At 41.9% G+C, this 19,418-nt stretch overlaps 1 protein-coding gene across 1 annotated transcript in view; it reads right to left on the reverse strand.

Annotated features, from left to right (window-relative positions):
- ARHGEF33 (Rho guanine nucleotide exchange factor (GEF) 33) overlaps positions 1-19,418 on the reverse strand; it is a 40,023-nt gene that overhangs the window by 11,917 nt on the left and 8,688 nt on the right. The window contains exons 3-14 of the mRNA XM_004686031.1: positions 18,543-18,707; positions 18,104-18,225; positions 16,821-16,963; positions 16,196-16,255; positions 15,202-15,426; positions 10,702-10,831; positions 7,925-8,057; positions 6,289-6,372; positions 5,143-5,226; positions 3,542-3,690; positions 2,410-2,574; positions 5-560 (exon numbers count right to left, since the gene is read on the reverse strand). Coding sequence (XP_004686088.1) covers positions 5-560; positions 2,410-2,574; positions 3,542-3,690; positions 5,143-5,226; positions 6,289-6,372; positions 7,925-8,057; positions 10,702-10,831; positions 15,202-15,426; positions 16,196-16,255; positions 16,821-16,963; positions 18,104-18,225; positions 18,543-18,707 — 2,016 coding nt within the window. The remainder of the gene's footprint in view (positions 1-4; positions 561-2,409; positions 2,575-3,541; positions 3,691-5,142; positions 5,227-6,288; positions 6,373-7,924; positions 8,058-10,701; positions 10,832-15,201; positions 15,427-16,195; positions 16,256-16,820; positions 16,964-18,103; positions 18,226-18,542; positions 18,708-19,418) is intronic.

Here is a 19,418-nt window from a genome sequence, read left to right on the forward strand (position 1 = left end):
GCGCCTGCGCCGCCGCCTCCAGCTTGTAGGCGCTGCTGCTGCCCGCCGGGGACGTGGCGCTCTTGGGCAGCGGCTGCAGCGGGTGCTCGGGCCGCTCGGCCTCCATGGCGAAGCTGACGGGCCGCAGGAAGCAGATGTCCAGGCTGGACTCGGAAGAGGCGGGCGAGCAGTTCTCGAAGAGGGCCGGGGCCTGGTAGGGCTCCTCATCGTAGGGCGCCGGCAGCGCGAAGATCTCCCCGCCGTACTCGAATTCCTCGTAGCCCGCGGGCACGAAGCCGCGGGCGTCGGGCAGAAGCTCGGCCGGGGCGCGGAGGGAGCGCTCCACGTTGCCCAACGGCTCGGCGGGCGAGGGCTCGAAGTCCATCTCCGGGATCGCCTGCAGGGGCCCGGCGAGCGCCTTCACGTCCTGCTCCGCGGCGCAGAACTGCGCGGGCGCCAGGAGGCTCTCGGGCCGCTCGTGTTTTCTGCCCTCCAGCTCCCAGTCACTGGGCTTCCCGGGCTGCATGCTCTCCACCAGGCTTTGCTGCTGTTGGCTTTTCTTCACTGGGGGCATCAAATGTCTTTAAGGGGAAACAATACAAGAGAGGTGTGCAAACGGTTCGTTAGTGCAGGCCTCTCGGGCTGCCAGCCACACCGGGACTCACAGCAGCAGACATCGCGCTCCTCTCCTTCCCCCCACTTGCCTGTGCGTTACCTGCCACGCTCCACAAACTGGTCCCATTGAGTTCCCGCGACTCGCGGTCCCCAGGGTGAAAATCGCTTTCTTTACCGGGGTTGCCCGCGGTCTCCTCTGAGCAGGGAACCACTGTCTAGAGGTGGCGGATGGTCAAGGACCCTCATCACTCCCCCCGTGAAAGCGCTGACTCTTCCTGACCACCACCTGCCGCCCAAAGCACCTCTTTGCTCTCTCTGCAACTTTTCTTGCCCTGGCAGAATTGCACAAACGACTAGAAACACCTTCTGTTCAACTCCTATTCACACATGAAAACAAAATCCTAGATGAATGTAGGGTGACCTTGATAGCTGGAGTCTGGATAATGGTATGTGGGAATCACTATTTTGTACGTATTTGAAATTCCCATAATTTGGCTGTAAAACGTGCAACATAAGTCTTCTCAAGCTTCTCACCCTCAAATTGCCCCATATCACAGGGGACTTTTAAATTACGCGAGGTAATTTACATAGGGGCACTAGGAGAGTGGACCTCTTGGCTCAGATGCTGGAATTTGTTTGCCAGACCTATGTGAGTGGGTGACTTAGGGGCTTCCACTGGTTATTTGGCTAGTTTATTCACATTTAGTTCTACCACCAAAAAAGCATAAAGAATGCAGGCATGACTGCTAGCACTGAGTATCTTTCTCCAGTGACCTAAGTTGACAACTAGTTTTCACATTTACAGATGTGAAAAAAAATAGTAAGACAAAACATTGACCTCACTTCAGTTCTCTCTTCACTTGGATGATTGTTGTTAGGTTTTTCCCATACACATACAGAATGTGACAGCAGCTATTTTGTTCGCTCTGGTTATACTCTGCAGGTATTTCATTCTTTGGGGCTCTCCACCTGTTCTCCAGGACTCCTAGAATTTTCTCTGTAGGAAGGAACTCATTCTGGACTTTATTTCTAGAAAAGGTATCTCGTAGGTTTTAGAATGATGATGGAATTTCTCCCTCCTTCCTCTATACATTTGCTCTTTCATCTCTCACTGACAAATGTTCTGGTAACTTTAAGAAAAATTAGGGTAGAAAAGGGATATGACTTTGCCCTTATCAGAGGTAAAATGAATTCCAGATTTGTAAATTCTTTACCCTTATGATTGTTGAGATGTTTGCTGAGTGAGAACCCCTTTATTGTGCTAGAGTCTTGTGTGTAGAGACTTTAAAAAGGCAATTTAATCCAGCTCAGGACAACTTTCATAGAAGCTGTCATAAGTGAAGAACAGAATTTAAGTCCCTTTCTAAAGAAGCTTAAGGAGAATCTGGAAGGGCTACACAGCATTCTTTCTGCATCATCTCAGACCTATTTCTCGTCCTCAGACTTCCTTTGACCCTTAACTGGGATTTCCTTTCCCTATACTTATTTTTGGAGAAATTACGTGATTTCTCATCCCTTTTGAGGGGCCGTAAAATGCCCTCCTGTCTTCTTATATCACACTCTTCCATCAGTATCCAAATCCAGAGATTCATAATATAGGTGGACAGTGGTAAAATTACTAGGGATAATCTCCAGCTCCCTGATGTTAGTGTCTTCCTCTGAGATCTAAATGGCAGGTCAGCTTCTTACCTGCCTTATGGAGAGGCCTGATGGGGCTGGAGAGAGGGAGGAAGCCTATAGCTTATCCTATCCTACAGAGGCTGTTTGGGACCCAAGGGAATTGCCATTAACTCTCCCAGGGCAACAGGTGCTTACGTGACAGCAGAGCCAGAGCTGGGAGCAGGAGGGTAGGGTTGCAGAATCTCTTCTGAATGGATCCCACTGTCACGGACCACCTCAGGTCCTGGAGTAGGAGAAGATTCTTGCCCGGTATTTGCACACTGGGAAGCCAATCCCTTGTACAGCTTCGCCATGGATGACCTAACAGAATTGAAGTCATCATTCTCAGGGTGTGTTGTAGGAAATTGATTCTCTGAACGCATAGATTATGTCAAAAAAGATCCAAAGCTATTTCTCAAATGAAGGTCATCTGTGAAGGTTTTTTCTTTTCCCCTACTCCCTCTCATGACCCCTCTGCAAAACAGCTGTTTACATAATAGGGTGCAGCTGGATCCCAGGTGGGGACTATAAATGCTAATTGGCTGACTTGAGTTTGGGGGAAGGCTCTCAATGGGAAGATGTCCTTATTAGAAAAGTCTAACTTGCCAAGATAGTGTCTTTTTCTGGAAGCATGCACAGTAATGACTCTGTCTTCCTGCTTGGGTTGGGATAAGGTTGAAGTGAATCCAAATCATTAGGAAGCTCTGCTGTAGTTGTTCCTGTTACATCTGAAGCCTGGATTCTTTCAGTCAGCCTATTCCATTTCCTCTTAGCATGAGACTGTCCAAACAGCATCCCCTTCCTAAATTGTTTTATTTTTATCCATAATACCATCTAACTTATTTATCAACTGATGGTCCAATTCTAGAAAGTAATATCATGTGCAGCTTTTTTTCTGTTTTGTTCATTCTAATAAATACACTGTAAAACTGCCTGACACAATCATAGGTATACAATAAATATTTCTTGACTTAATAAGAGAAACCACAGTCTGGCCTTTCAACTGCAATTTTGAATCTGGCAAGTTTAGGGAGCCAGAACTAGTTCATGTGGTTAGCAACTAGTTCTGCAGAAGCATCTGCAGAAGCATTAGAGTGAAGTGCTTATTTTCCTAAATAAATTTGACTAGTGCTGCCTGTCCTCCCTCCCCTTCTCTGCCCTATCTCCTTGTCACTATATCACAGTCACTTAACACGGGGTGTTGTCACTGCCACTCACAGCTACTGTCTGCATCCCTCTTCTCAGAAACCTGTCATCAACCCTGCAGGCTGCATCATCAGAACCTTACTTCTTGAGTTTTTTCCGTTTCTGAATAAGCAGATCCTCATTGCATTGAAACAGCAGGGTGTAGTGTGAGATAAACACTCGAAGGCGCTGAACACACACCAGGAGTAGGTAATAGTCAGGGTGCTCCTGCTCTGTGAACTTGAGGACATTCTAGATAGAGGGGAAACGATAGCATGGTATCATTAGAGTGAAAGTTGTTTTCCTCTCTTCTGCACCTGGTTCTGTCATGAGATTTTGGTAGCAATTTTATTTTCAAAACATATATAGCCAATCTAATTATAAGATGAAAGGTCAAAAGTGCCTTTCTCTTTGTCCATCACAGCCAGGGAAAATAATGGTCACTACCGTTCCTGTTTGAACAGGATGTGAGCATAAGAGAAAAAAATAGAAGAATCTATTAACTAGATCTCTGGGGTAATGAGTCATTCTAACAATTACTGTCTACAAGAAATGCTTTTGAACCCCACAGAGTCAGACCATGCTGAGAATGTCAGGCTTCAAGGCAGGTTGGAAGAGGGTATTATTTTTTTCAAATCTATTGTGGGACTTGGATGCTAGTTGGATTGGGGAAAGCTAACATGAAGTGCTTCCTATGGCCAAGCACTAAGCCCTATTTTCTAACTTAATTTTTACCACATCTGGTTAGATAAGTACAATTATTCCCCTATTTTACATATATGAGAATCGAGGCACAGCAAAGTTATGTAATATTCATAAGTTCACACAGCTCATGAGCGGTAGCCAGGATGTGAGGTAAAGTTAGACAGTAAAATTTGGGTTCTTGTTTATTTGTAAAACCTGGGTTTCAGTCCCACTTTTATTTCACCAACTTGGTTTGTTAACTTGGGCGAGTTACTTCTTTGCCTCTTCCCTTCCTTATCTAAGACATGGTAATACTGCTGTCTATCTCCTGAGGTTAAAATCTAGAGTCACATACATTTGAAAGGTTTTTTGTTTGTTTGTTTGCTTGCTTTTTTAATGACACCAGGCTTCTTTTTCCTAAGATATATTCCCAGGTCTCACTAAATTACTTAAGATTGGTCAGCAGTTAAACCAGAACCCGGGAGGATTAGAAGGAAGAAGTGCTTGTAGTTGTGCTGGTGAACTCTACTTCTTCCAAGGTGCTATATATCCCAAGGGAAATGGTGTGAAGAAATCAACATCTTCTTCATGCATCTTCTGTGACATAAGACAGAAGCCATTTTTGATTAGACTCAAGATAAGAGAAAGTAGCCAGGATAACAGTTCCTGGGAAGCTTACATAGGTATTTCTTAGTGTAAAAGCAGGGGTGGGAGGGTGCATTCAGGAGGCTGCAGCACCGGGGTGGAAGGGACTGAAGGGGAACTCAGACTTTAGCAGGAGCTACTTTAGAAAGACCCTGGGTCAGCAGAGGGGTGGATTGCTGGTAAACAAAGACAGACCATCCAAGGCAGGCATCAGGCACCAGGTGGAGAAGATGGGGCAATCATAATACATTAAACCATTTCAGAACTTCTTAGAAATATTAACCATCCCTTGATCCTCTACAGTGTTTTTCAACTGGAAGCCAAAACAGCTGTTGAGCATGCAGTCAGTTTGGTAGAGTGCCCAGCCCTGCCTACCTGCAGATGTATCAGGTATTCAGGGATGCGTTGAACTATGTGAAAAAACAGTGTGTAGATGTCAGATTTAATCTCTTCATCACCCTGAATGAAAGAAAAGGGGGAGTTACTTTAAGGGTTCCAGTAAAGCTCTGGCTGCAGAACCCCAAAGTTAGTCCCAGGGTACGAAGGGTTTACTTCCAGAGATCTTCCTCTGCGTTGTCTGGAGGTACTGCTCTATCACTGGAGAGGCCACTTGTTGAGAAAACGCTCAAGGAGACCGTTTTTCTAAAGTAGGAACCATAACATTTATCTCTTTTGAATGCACCCAACTTGCCAAACTAACCCCTCCTTCCTCCTCTCTCCATAGAGTGAGATGGGCATTCAATAAAATATATTTGAATTGAATTATTTCATTTAAGTTCCCCAGCAAGTAATCATGACAGTGACAGTGGTCTACTAATAGCCACCAGGGGTGAGCCACACTGGAGTTTCTTCTTGTCTTTTCCTTCCCCACCCCTCTCCTTCTTCAAATACTTGCCGAATGCTACAGTGTGTGATATGTATTACAATGGGTTGGAAGCAGCAGAGGGTTGAATAAAAGGTTAATAAGACAAAATCCCTTGCCTCTTGTAAAACTTGATCAACTTTTCACTTGGGGACTTCTGGTGAAGTTTCTTCCTATTGTCCTAAATTAACTAGAATTGTTACATATTTATATCTGCTTACTCACTGCCTATCACTGGAGTATCACATTTAAAGCCACCACTTTGTAATCCTGTACACTGACAGGCACAGGATAACTTCAGTTTAATATTCAGACTAAATAAATTTACTTCTCTAGTTCATATTATCAGAGCCAGGAAAACAAACAAACAAGACTTTCATACAGTATGTAAGCTGCAGTCTGAAGATCTGTTTAGAACACCAGGGTCCTTTGTCTATACATCCAGTGAAAGGGAACAGAAGGTCTGTAAAGTAGGGTAAGGAATAAGGCAATGGTGACCCTACGGGGTCTCCTGGAACCCCAAGAAGAAGTGACAGTGGTTTTGCTCAAGTCTTTGCCCAGCCTGGAAGACAAACTCCCAGGGCATGGCCTATATTTCCCGGTGGATGAGCAGCATCATATTGAGCCACATGCAACCAAAGGGAAGCAAGTTAACTTACCTCCTTCAGAACAACAACATGAACCAAAGAAATGCATTCAGGCAGGTCTCTCAGGTAGGCAACATAATAATCCAAGAAATTATTCTTGAAAACAAACACAGAAATGCATGGTAAGAACCTGGAAACAGGAATGATAACAACTAATATTTTATAGTCATGTACCTCAAAAAGGAGTGCGCATGTTGTTTTTTAATGACTTTGATTTCAATCCTCTATCCAAACGAGGAAGTCTGTCCAGCACACTTCATTATACGTAGCCCAGTGCTCAACCCTTCCTACTAGTTACACATTTCCACTAATTGCAGCTCACCTCTGTAATATCCCCCCCAGAAAAGTCCTCAGCTCCAAGGCTATATTCCCACAGATATTACAATTCTCTGCTCAAGAAAGGACATTGAATACAAATGAGTAAAAGTGATTTTAGATGGATGACCTTCCATCTTATCTTTATAAGTAATTTCTAAACTTTGTATTATTATCCATAGTTGAGAATCACTAATACACAGAGCTTGACTGCAGGGAAAGTCTGGCTTTCAAGTCTATTTTAGTTAGACCACACAATGTTTGAAAAGTAAAATTTCAGGTAACATTACGGATTTCCATTTTCTCTTAAAATATCAGAAGATCTGACAACTCTAGCTCTCTGACCTGAAGAATAATTGGATAAAAATGAGTAGTTTATCCAATTTACAGAATATATGTAGAAAAGCATTTGTTCCACTTAAACTCCCAACAGTCCATATTGTGTTACAGTCAGCTCACATCACTATCTGGCCCTGAACTCATTTCAGTTTGCATCTTCTGGACTGACTCATATCTTTTTTTGTAGAATACTATAGAGACTTCAAAACCCTTATCTGTAAGGAGTAAAAACTAAGCACATTTTTTTTTCACAATATAAAGTGAAACATTCAAGACAAATGCCTATCACATATTAACCTCTAAGAAATGAATTGTATTTGGAAATACATACATAAACACAGACCCTCACCTACTTATGTACTTTGGATATACATGCAGGTATATATGTTTATCATCCATAATTGGATGGATAATTTTTAGTATTTTTAGTACCTTGACATCTTATGAAATGGATACATTTTTAGTATGTAGAGGTATATGAACTGGAAGTTAGATCATAGGTTCTAATGACAAATGAACCACTAAGCAAGTAATTTCAAGCAGCAAAGTCTTTTAAACTCTGTGCACTTTATTTCATTATCTTTAGAATGAGCAGGTTAAACTACATCTCAGTGATTCCTCTCTCACTGACATTCACTGATTCTAGATTCTCCATTAAGGGAAGCAGATGGAGACACAGATTTATAGGATTCAATGTAATACATTAAAAAAAAAAAAGGTCCTCCCTGGTGGCACAGTGGGTTAAAACACAGCACTAAGAAGCTAAAGCCACTTCAGCATAAGTTCAATCCCTGGCCAGGAAGTGACCCACATGGTGCTGCAGACCTCTCCGGACCCACCCACTGCTCCCCTCAGCAGTGTGCTTCATCAATATGCCTGTTCTGCTCTCTGGTGAATCTTCTCACAGCCCCTGAACTTCTAGCCTTACCCCAGTTCTATATGCATAAATAAATAAGTCTTAAAAAAAAAGTTTAAAAAATTAAAAAAAACTTACTTCATCATTTGTTAGTTTAAGGAATAAATCTCCAAGGACTCCTTGGCGTGGCCACTTGAGGACCCTCTCCTGCAGAGCATGAAGCAAATCCAGGTGCTGCTGGACAAGGTATCGTAAAGAGCCAGGGAAGAGGCTTGAAACAGAATAGAGACAGAATCACACAAACCAAGTGTGGAGAAGACACGGGCTTACAGAATATATGCAGCTGGTCCTTCCCCAGCGATTCAAGAGAATTCTGAGTCACAAGTCTCCATTTAGATTTTTTTTTTTTTTTTTTTTGGTCATTGTAGACCTCACAGAAGAGGTCCTGAGGTGACAGACAGTCCCTGTACTGGTGGCTCCTACACACAAATGTTTTGAACTAACAAAGAACACGTCACATCACTAGAACAGCCTTTGAAACACCAGCCTGGCACACTGGGCTTCACAAGCCACGCTGGCAACGCTGAGGGGCTCTTCCTCTAAAGTTACTCCCACTGAGGTGTGAAATAGTCTCTGCTACGGGGCCGCATCAGTACAGATGTCAATAGTAAGGTACACTTGGTCACTCTTGGTCACTCTGGGGAGGAGACTGCTACCTACATTTGCAGGGAAATTTATTTAAAAATGACAACTGGTGCTTGTTGTCAAGCTCAGGGGCTGGTACAAGACTTCCTTTTCCCCTCTCCTTCAGGTCCTGAGAGGTGAGACCAGGCAGGGATACTGTCTACACAGGCACCCCTCCCCACTCTCCTAAGCTACTGCTTCATCTCTCAAGATGCCTCATTTTATTCAGAGGAAATAAAGGGAGAAGCAATGTTCAAAGGAAGGAGGGGAACTGGATAGTGACTATCAGAGATCTATAGGAACAAGGAAGGAAGAAAAAAATTAAGTGATGTCTTGCTAGGGCTACAGCAAGAACTTTAACTCTGACTTGGTGACTTGGGAATGAAAATAGATTCCCAAGACCACAAATTCATCAAAGATGAAAGTGACCACTTGTCACTTAAGCTTATTTGGCTATTTCCCCAGGATTCTAATGAGATGAACCAGTGGACAATCTGGAGCATTGCCAATCCCAGATAAGAGAACAACAGGAAGGACACCAATCTGCGGGAGGGTTGCTCCAAGCAGAGCAGATGTTCTTTGGTGGCTGCAGCTCAGAGAAGACACACAAATGCCAGAATTGGGCTCCCTGCTCCCTTGGAAAAGAAACAGGGATTTCTTCCACTCCCACCTTTTGCTCCCACCACCTAGTGTACCTTGAGTCTCCTCTATGAGAAATCTCTGATCTGGAAGATCCAGGAGAGACTTCCTGATTTGAGCACTTGTGCTTGGTGCCTGGCAGCTACTCTGTGTGTCAGAGTCTGCAGAATTCTCCTACAGGAACTCAGAGGCGTGTCTGGAAGACTGAGAATCTTTATGGGAGAAGCTGAATCTTTATGGAATTCTTCCATAAAGGTGATGGAAGAATTGCAACTGATCTTTACTGGGTTAAATACCACACCAGCAAAAGATATAGATAGAAAAGATTTTTTCCACCCAGAGGCTATGCATGACTTTGAATAATAATTCTGATCTGCCTTTGTGATGAGTACATATCAGCTACCCGTCTTGGAATTTCTTTCCCTCCATTCTGTCCTTATCTTTCTCTCGCTCCCTTATTTTCCTTCCCACTTTCTAGGGAAAACTTTCCTGAGTAAAGGTTTAAGTTTGAGAAGATGTGGCAACCTTAAGTTTGAATGTCAGGTTGTAGTTGTGGGGTTATTATCCATCCAGTGCCCCCACTTGGGTTACTTTTCATTAGAGGTGGCAAGTGCTGAAAGTTTGAGATTTTTGATGGGAAAAGCAGTACATCTTTTGCATAGGCAAAAGAAATAATCCCATTTCTTTGAGTATGCCATTCTGCTGCCTATTTAGAGTATTATGCATAAGGGCTTCAGAAAAACTTAGAAATAATAAGAAATACAGTGAGTGGAGGATAATGAAAATCCTGCTGTAAGGTAGAAAAATGACAACACCACAAAATTCAGAACCAGAAACTACATACTAGTCCTAATGTTACAGGACAGGGAGAGAGGGGCACCACTGAACCCCCAAACCTGCCTGGGGGACCACCCTGTTACACTAAGAGTATTGAGTTGAAGTTTTTTTCTTCGTGGTCTACGAATAGAAAAAAGAGGGGTAGCTCAGCAAATAACTAACATGAAAGGCATTGCCATGCATATGAGAAGTGACCACAATCTTACTTTCACCTAGGATTGCGAGATAGCTTTTTTAATCTCAGAAATTGGAGGTCCACTTCTTCCTCAGTAATGGGTTGTAAAAGAGTATCTTAGAGAAGACTTAAATCATACTACCCAGTACTATGGAATTCCCTGAACTTCACAAAAGTGAAGGCCCAACCCCATAGTCATGTCAGGCCTGTAATCCTGTAAATTTTATCCAGTGACCATTTAGTGCTTCAGACCTCTCCACCTCCATTCCCTCTAGCTTCCTGAGATCCAGGGCAGCTGGCAGTGGAGAGCCTTGCCACCCTCCTGCAGCATTTAGGTTCTTAATAGATATGCATGGGCTTAACAGATAGGCAAAAGACTTGAGACAATACTTGTCTTCTCATTTACTAAGCATGCAAATGTAATATCTGCCAGAGCTACAGGCTATCACTGCCTACTATCTTTTGAAAGACTATTTCTGGAACTCTTTACTGGTGTCAGGAGTCCCAAGGTGGAAACAGTAAGCAACTTACCTTAACTCGTAATCAATCTGATAAGCAAAGGCAATGAATACATGGATACCTTCTCTCTTTGGTATTCCTCTTTCCATCAGATCCCTGGAATGTTGCCTTGATCTTCAGGATCAGAGAGATATTAATGACATATTTTCTTTCTGATTCAAGCAGTTCTAGAGCCACAGTCTGTCTTTTCGCTTTAAAACAAACCAAAGAGGGATTTTTTTTGTTGTTGTTAACCATCCTTCCCCAAGCCCTATTAAATGATAGAAAATGATAGAAACTAATAAAAAGAGATCAGCATGGTTTCAGAAAATGGAAAACACAATGGAGTCCTGGTAATGGATTCAGCAGAGTAAAGGACCCTGGTGTTCTCTTCTGCAGATGGGAAGTGTGCTGAGAAGCAGAAAATCTTGATGATTGGAGGCATTGAGCATGGCAGAAAGTGCAAGTCGGGGGTAATGTTAAAAACAGGAGGCAGTCTGCACAAAGTGCAACTGAACTCCAGGCCCCCACCCCCACGCCAGATGGCTTTCTCATTGCAGTCCATGGGAAATGGGAAACATTGACCTAGAGAAACCCTTTTCTCTGGGGTCTGGGCTAAAGACAGTGGAGATGGTAGAAGGTAGAGTTGAGTTGCTAAATGAAAAGAACATTTGCTAATAGTGAGATTCCCCCTCAGCTTCTCCCCCTACAGAGCCAGAAAGCCAGCAGCCAGGCTTATATCCTCCATGCAGGAAACTGGCAGATCTTCCATTGGAGAAACTGAACTACCCAGGAAAGAAAACTTGCATAGGAGGTTGCCTATTCAAAGTGGACTTGGGGGTGAAGGGGGGGCTCCCTTGTGGCTGGGCCCTCCCTAGCAGCACTGTGAAGCTAGATGGAGCCACTGCAATAAGCTGGATCCCGGGCCTGGGGGACGACCCACCTGTCTGCCCACTGCTCCCCTCAGCACTGTACTTTGTCGATCTGCCTGTTCTGCTCCCCACTCTGTCTGTGGTGAATCCTCTGTCCCAGTTCTGTATATATAAATAATAATCATAAGAAAAACAAATTGACTTCCCACCTGATTAGATAATAAGGTAGCACATTTACTGATAAGTAAACCAGTACAGATTTTTCAGGGCTTTTTTTGTTTTGTTTAAAAGATTTATTTATTTAAGAATACAAGAACTGGGGTACAGCCAAGAGGTGCAGGGGGTGAGAGGATTCACCAGAGACAGAATGGGGAGCAGAACAGGCAAATTGACTGAAAAACACTGCTGAGGGGAGCAGCTGGCAGGTCAGGAGAGTTCTGCTGTGCCATGTGGGTCAGAACTCATGCTGCAGTGGCTGCTGTGAGCTTCACAGTGTTGCAGTTAATGGGTTGCACCACCAGAGAAGACACTCAGAGGTTATTTTTTTAAAATCTTCTCTCAAATAAATAATTAACTAAGATATATATAGTTAGATAATTAGATAATTAACTAAGGTAAAAATAGTTAATACTAGTTAGTACGAAGAATCATTAGCTATTGGAATCACACACTGTAAAAGAGAAGAAAAAAGTATATACACACATCTTCAGAGAGGGGCCAATAGATAAATGCAGAAACAAAAGAAAACTTTTCTTAAATTTTATAGTTAATATTCTCAAAGAAACATGAAAAAAGTATTGTAGTCATTTAATAAATATGCAATACTATTTTTAAAAAAGAAAAATAAAAAAATAAGAATAAACTTTGGAACATTTTGAAAAGAAGGTAAAATCAGTCAAATCTTCTGCCTACTCTCCCTCCTCCCTCCAGCGCCCACCTCCCCAAAAAACAACGCTAAGGACAGATTGAAGGAAAACTAGAAGAGAAGAAGATAGCAATGAAGAAATCAATCTAGGAGGTCGTACATCAAACTAGTAGAAATTTCAGAGAGAAAAAAGTAGATGAGAAGGTATTATCAAATTAGTAATAGAAAAATAAAATCACAGGACAAGTAATCCCAGAGCAAAAGTCCACTGTGCTCAGCATAATTAATAGCTCTTTGAAAGGCACAACACAGCACTTAGCCTTATTGCACATAAAGATAAAGCGAAGTCCCCAAACATGACCAGAGAGAAAATCTAGTAGCACACAAAGGACAGGTGTGCTAACAAGGACACACAAGACAAACAAAAACAAGCAGCATGTAACAAGGAGAAGGAATTTCCAGGGAGAGTGAGAAGTCTCCGGCAGTACATGGTGGAGCAGGATGGTAGCAGCCCCAGGGGCAAGTGCTGAAAAAGATGTAGATGACAGGGCCCTCCCTGGTGGCGCAGAGGGTTAAAGCACCCATTATGAAGCTCTCAAAGCCACTGCAGAAGGAGTTCAATCCCCCTCCAGGGAGCTGACCCACATGGTGCTGCAGACCTCTCCTGACCTGCCCGCTGCTCCCCTCAGCAGTACTTTGTCAGTCTGCTTGTTCTGCTCCCCACTCTGTCTCTGGTGAATCCTCCCACCCTCCGCACCTCTGGCCTGTACCCCAGTTCCATAAGCATAAATAAATAAATCTTTAAAAAATGTTAAAAAAAAAAAGTAAAATAAAAAAGATGTAGATGACAGATTGTTACATTGCTGAGAAAAATTAAAGAAGATCTGTGTAAACGGAGACAGATACCACAGTCATCACTTGAACACTCAACTTCTCAAAATGTCAATTCTCTGCTAATTGGAATAAAAGAATGTAGAGATTAGAATTAGGTCGACACATATATAATCTCTAGACTTTATGCAATTCACTGTGGGGAGGAAGGTAAAACCTGAAGAGCCAGATTTGGGGCTAAAGAACCAGACTCCTGGGCCCTCCCTAGTGGCCCAAGGAGTTAAAGCGACACACTTTGAAGTTATTCACAGCCCCTGCAGCCTGGGTTTGATCCCCAGCCAAGGAGAGAGGTGACCCATGTGATGTGGCAGACCTCTCCTGTCTCACCCACTGCTCCCCTCAGCAGTATACTTTAATCAATCCACCTGTTCTGTTCCCCAATCTGTCTCTGGGGAATCCTTTCACCCCCTGCATCTCTGGTCAATACATAAATAAACAAATAAATAAATAAACAGATAGATAAATGAAAAGACTAAAATAAAAGATTTTAGAAGAAAATAGCATAACTTTACAAGCTTGAGAAAGGCAGAGATTTCTTGGAAGGACACATACGCTGTTAGCTACTTATAAAGTTTAAAATGGATGAATTAACTTCAACAAAATTAAAGCATTTTCTTATCAGAGGACTATTTAGAACATGAAAAGGCAAGCCATGACTGCAATAAGTATCCCCCACACATTTATCTAACAAAGAACTCCTATCCAAAATATATCAAGAAACCCTACTAGTAGATGATAAAGAGATAATAAAGAGATAACCCAATTTAAAGCTGGATAAAAGGATTAGATAGCACTTCAGGACACAAGCTAAATGAATAGCCAATAAGCATATGAAAGATGCTTCGCATGATTAGTCATCAGGGAAGTGTCCTCCCACTAGGAAGATGTGAAGGAACTGCAACTCTCGTGCATGCTTGTGATGTATAAAATGTTCCACCACTATAAAGAAAAATGTTCCACCACTTTGGAAATGGCGTTAAGTTGACTCTCTGAGACATAATCCTTTCACTGAGAGATTCCACTCCAGTGTATGGACAAAAGAAGTGAGGTCAGATATCCAAAACAAAACTTTTATAAGACTATTCATAGTAGTTTTATTCATAATAGCCCTGCACTGGAAATAACCAAAATGTCCATCAGTAGAAGAATGGATGAACAAGTTCTGATAAATTCATACAATATGATTAAGAGGAATGAACCACCGAATAAATCATATACAACATATATGTTATAAGAAGCCAGACACAAAAGTACACATGTAATATTCCATTTACATGAAGCTGAAGAACAGACAAAAGTCATTTATGGTGCTAGAAGTCAGAACAGTGTTTGTCTTGAGTGGTGATCAGCTGCAAAGGTACAAGAGAGGACATTCTGGGACACTGAGAATAGTGTGTGTCTTAATCTGAATAGTGATCACTGGAGGTATAGATGATGAAAAAGTCAATGAACTTAAATTTAAGCATTTAAAGTATGCAAATTAAACTTTAATAGAGTATTGTTAAAAAGAAAGCAACATTAATTTCTTTTAAATATGAAAGCAAGAATCGGAAGTGTCAAAAGTTACTGGGGGCTACTTCTACATGATAAGTCAAACTTGTTGCAGAATTTTATATTTTGGCCGTAGATTACTGATACAAGATTCATACATTGAGTTTTCCCCATCACTGACAAATTGTTCGTCCAATTCTGTTATATTCACCACCAACCTTACCATCCCCTGTCTCCAACACACTATATTATTAATGCCGTGGTTACCCAGCATCAAGGTCATAATCCCAGCTGGCCATGTGACCTTGAGTCTTTTCACTTGTACAAGCAAAACGTGTGCTCACCAAAAAAGGAAACCAGCCACTAGGTGGTCTCATTGTCCACTGAATCTAAATGCAAGAATTCTGGCTCCTAGGTGCTTCCTGTTTTTACATTTTCAGCTATATTCCCACTTGGAACTTACCAGCTAAAGAGGTCTCACATAAAACATTTTCTAAGGAGCTGTGTCTGCCCTGACCAGCTTCCTTGAGTTTATCAGGGTGGTCTTTCGTGACATATTCTTCGCCCCATTCTTTGCCATCCTTGGGCTGCCTCCATACACCAGAGGTGTGATGGCCCTTGGACGGGATCTCAGCTGCAAGGCAAGGTTTGAGGTTCTCTTCTGCTTCTGGAGTTGTTGGGTTCATTCCTGAAAAATAGCACCTGCCCTCAGGATCTGACTTAAACTAGACGTTAGTAACCCTTAAATATTATGTTCCTGTTTGGATGAAACCATCCCTTGAGGATTAAAATATAGCAATTAAGGATCAAAAGTTTTCAGTAGCTGAGGTTTTGTTTCTGATCTATGCATTCTCCATTTTTGACATATTGTCTCTACTAAATATGGAGTTAAGAAATAAATGAAGAAACAACATAAGTAATTCATAGTAGTAAGTATGGATTCCTTGTATCTGCATCCTTTCAAGTGAGCACACCAGGTGTCTATAGCTCTATCAGCAAGAAAGAGTACTGAATGCCCTCTGTTGTATTTTGTCCTCCTTGGCCTCAAGGAGAGTAAGCTGCAGAAAGGAAGAAGGAAAGGAGGGAAGATGGAAAAAAAATTAGAATTCTGGTGGCCTATTCAGTAGTAACTTTTAAGTAGAGTATAAGATATGTGGGCTCTGGCACATTGGTGACATGCTACATACACCTGTGAATGCTCAGCAAATGTTAATTCACTGGAAATTGAAACGAGCCTGAACTAACCAAGAATGCTGGCTTAGTCCTGAGCTTCCCCACCCCTTCACTGTCCCTGGATTTAATGGAGTCATTGACCGATCCAGGCATACATCTTGGAAGTAACTATACTGATTCATCTTTTCTGAGTCCTTTTGTGCTTGTCTTGGGGCTGAGGTCGTAGAAGCAGGGAAGGTGAAATTGCTAGAAGAAAAGAGAACTAAAAAAGAAGAGCCACTTACCAGGACCCATCATTCCCTTCACATTACTATCTCCTACATGAACCGATCTGGGCTCTTGTGCTGCAGAGAAAGGAGAGCTTTCAATCACTGTTCACTCCAGGAACATGGACTGAGGCCTACAAAGAACCAGGCACTGGGGATCAACTCAAATTTTTACAATTTATGGGGGCTAATTGCATAAAAATTTGTCCAGCCACTGTTGGAAAAAAAAAAATCAGAACACACAACTTCACCTATGCTAAGAATACAGATATTTTTCAAATGTCTGTATGGAGAGACTGGTACTGAGAATTAATAGGCTATAATTAATTTATTAGAGCAAATAAGTTTTTAAACAGTTTTCTCCTAGGAATGCTATAACATTATTGTGCAATCCAGTTTTTCCACTTGAAATTCAGAATACTCAGATTTGCATTTCGTAATCTTTTAAAGTGGGATAGACTTGCTGGTCTTTCAGATACCCTACTCTTTTAAATTCCACTTAAAAAGGGAACAGTTCTGAGCGATATGCCATTTTCTTCTACTAAGAATAGAGGACTTAAACCCACTCTTAGTTACTGCTCAGGAGCAGTACGAGTCAAGGTGGAAATGCTGGCTGATTCAGGGTGACTTGTAAACTGTATACCTTTTTCATAGGCCTGAGAAGGCAAAAGGTTTGTAAAATCTTCACTGGGCAGAACAGGCTCAGGGATGTTGATGGAACGGAAAGGACTTCCTTGTGCTTGAGCAGGCCCAGCCTGTGAGCTGTGTTCTTCTTTTTGAGTTTTCCTAGAGAAGGGAAACAAGACAGGCTCAAAACCCAGTGGGTTAGGAAGAGATTCAGGTCAGGACAACCTAAGAATCTTCCTGAATTATTGGACTGAACCACATAAAGTTTTTTCTAAGTAAATTAAAAATGGTCATATACTAGGAATTCATCTGCTTTGACTTCATTCAATAACAAAAATAGAAAAAAGACAATCTCAAATCAATTATGTCTACATTCTTATTTTTCTATTACTGAATTTCTTGTCATCAGAAACTTTATAGAGTTTACAGTGTTGACAATTTGCTAGGTATGTATTACACTTAAAGTCACACAGAGGGACCAAGAAGTAGCAGGTCTTCATATGAAAACGACTCTTCCTCCAACGGCACACAAAGCTAACTGGAATACCTCTACTTTAAGTGTGATAATTTTAAAAACATGTAACAACAAAGATGGTTAGTGGTGAAATTTTACTTGATTTTACCTGGGCGAGATATTAACACAAACTTATTTTCAAAGTTAAAGGAAAGAGTTAGCAGCATTAGGTAAATTTTAGAAAACTAACAAAAAAAGAGGGCCCTCCCTGGTGGTAGCAGTATGAAACGATCCACAACCACTGCAGCACTAGCTCGATTTCCCGCCCAGAGGTGAACTACATGATGTAGCAGGCCTCTGCTGTCTCACCCCCTGCTCCCCTCAGCGGTATGTTTCAGTAGATCTGCCTGTTTTGCTCCCCACTCTGTCTCTGGTGAACCCTCTCACCGCGCCCCCTCACACACACATCTCTGGCCTGTACCTCGGTTCTGTATGAATAAATAAATCTTAAAAAAAAATAATAACAAAAAAGGAAAATTCCTGGTGGCTCCTCTGTCTTAACACAACAATCATTATTTTAAAATACATCTTTCTAGTTGTTATGTTTTATATAATTATATTGACATCAAGTCATACATGCATTTCATAGAATTTTCATTTCACTTCTTACCACAGCTTACCACCCATTTTTCGTATGACCACTTTTCATGGCTTGATAATCTCCATCACATACTGGAGTCCAGTGGCCAGCTAGCTATGGGCCGTATGGAGAAGGTACTCTGGTGCCTCTGTACAAGCCACTGCAGTTGGATTTGCCTTTGATAAATTTTTTATAAGACACTCACTTAGCTTTAACTTTTCGAGATTCTCTTCTCTTCTCCTGCTGAAGTTGTTCAATTTTCTGTTGCATTTCTTCTTGTTTAGAGGTGATGGCCTGGATCATTGACATAGCATTGCTCAATTCTTCCTAAAAAAATAAGGATTAATGTATATTGAATCTGTCATATAAGGTAAAGGCATATAACATCTCTCATACACGCTAAACTTTTACTACATTGGTGAATGAATGAAGGAGAGATGAAAGTTTTACTTTTATTATGACCTCTAGTTTTAACATAGAGATCCAAGAAAGAAAAATAAGAAATAGATATTTTTCCATGATAACCAGTGAATGGCCCAGGAGGGAAATTCATGTATTTGACTGTTAATGCAAAAACATGAGTCTGCCTCTCTCTTACTAACACCAAGAATCTCTCTTCAGAGGGGAACAAAAGAAAACGCTACCTTGAAATAGTTTAATGAATTCTTCATCTCAGTAACTTTTTCTTCCATGGAACATTTACAGCTCTTAACCTTCTCTTCCAAAGCATATTCTCCATGTTGAATCCTTGACAATTCTTGCATTGCTTCTGTAAAGCCAGTTTTGAGTTCAGAGGCTAGGGCCTGCAACTAAATAAAACACAGAGTGAGTTTAGTTGGCTATAATTTATAACCAAAGGTTATAATTTATAGCCAATTTATAACCATTGGCCCCTTGTGTTTTTCTTTTGTTTGAGAAACCAGGCTTTTGAAGTTCCACAGATCTCATTTACTGGTAGGTTACAGCCAGGACAAGATAAGTCAAACTTGGCCCCTTCACCTAGAGAAAAGAGGGTCCTAGCACTTGCTGGAGCTTGATTGTGATAAGAAAACAAGAAACGAATTAAGTTTACAAGTCCTCCTGCAAGCTCCAATGTATTCTCTCACACCTTTGATGAAAATGATGTTACTTGGAAAGCAACATTTGCAAGGCAAATGTTCACAGTAACTGTGAATTCTGTGAAAGAAGAAAGGATGAGTCATATTCTTCCTGGTTATTGTAAGATAAAGAAATTCAAGGTTTTTTTCCTTAAAAAAAAAAATTAAAGGAGGCCCTCTCTGGTGGGGCAGCTGGTTAAAGCACAACACTGAGAAGCTAAAGCCGCTTCCGCATGAGTTCGATTCCCTCCCAGCCTGCCCCAGAGGAGACCACATGGCGCGGGCAGACCTCTCCTGACCCGCCCACTGCTCCCCTCAGCAGTGTACTTCGTCGATCTGCCTGTTCCGCTCCCCACTCTGTCTCTGGTGAAGCCTCTCGCCGCCCCTGCACCTCTGGCCCATACCCCAGTTCTGTATGCATAA

This window comes from Condylura cristata, unplaced genomic scaffold, assembly GCF_000260355.1.
Source record: "Condylura cristata isolate star-nosed mole 26May11 unplaced genomic scaffold, ConCri1.0 scaffold00020, whole genome shotgun sequence".
NCBI classification, from domain to species: Eukaryota; Metazoa; Chordata; class Mammalia; order Eulipotyphla; family Talpidae; genus Condylura; species Condylura cristata.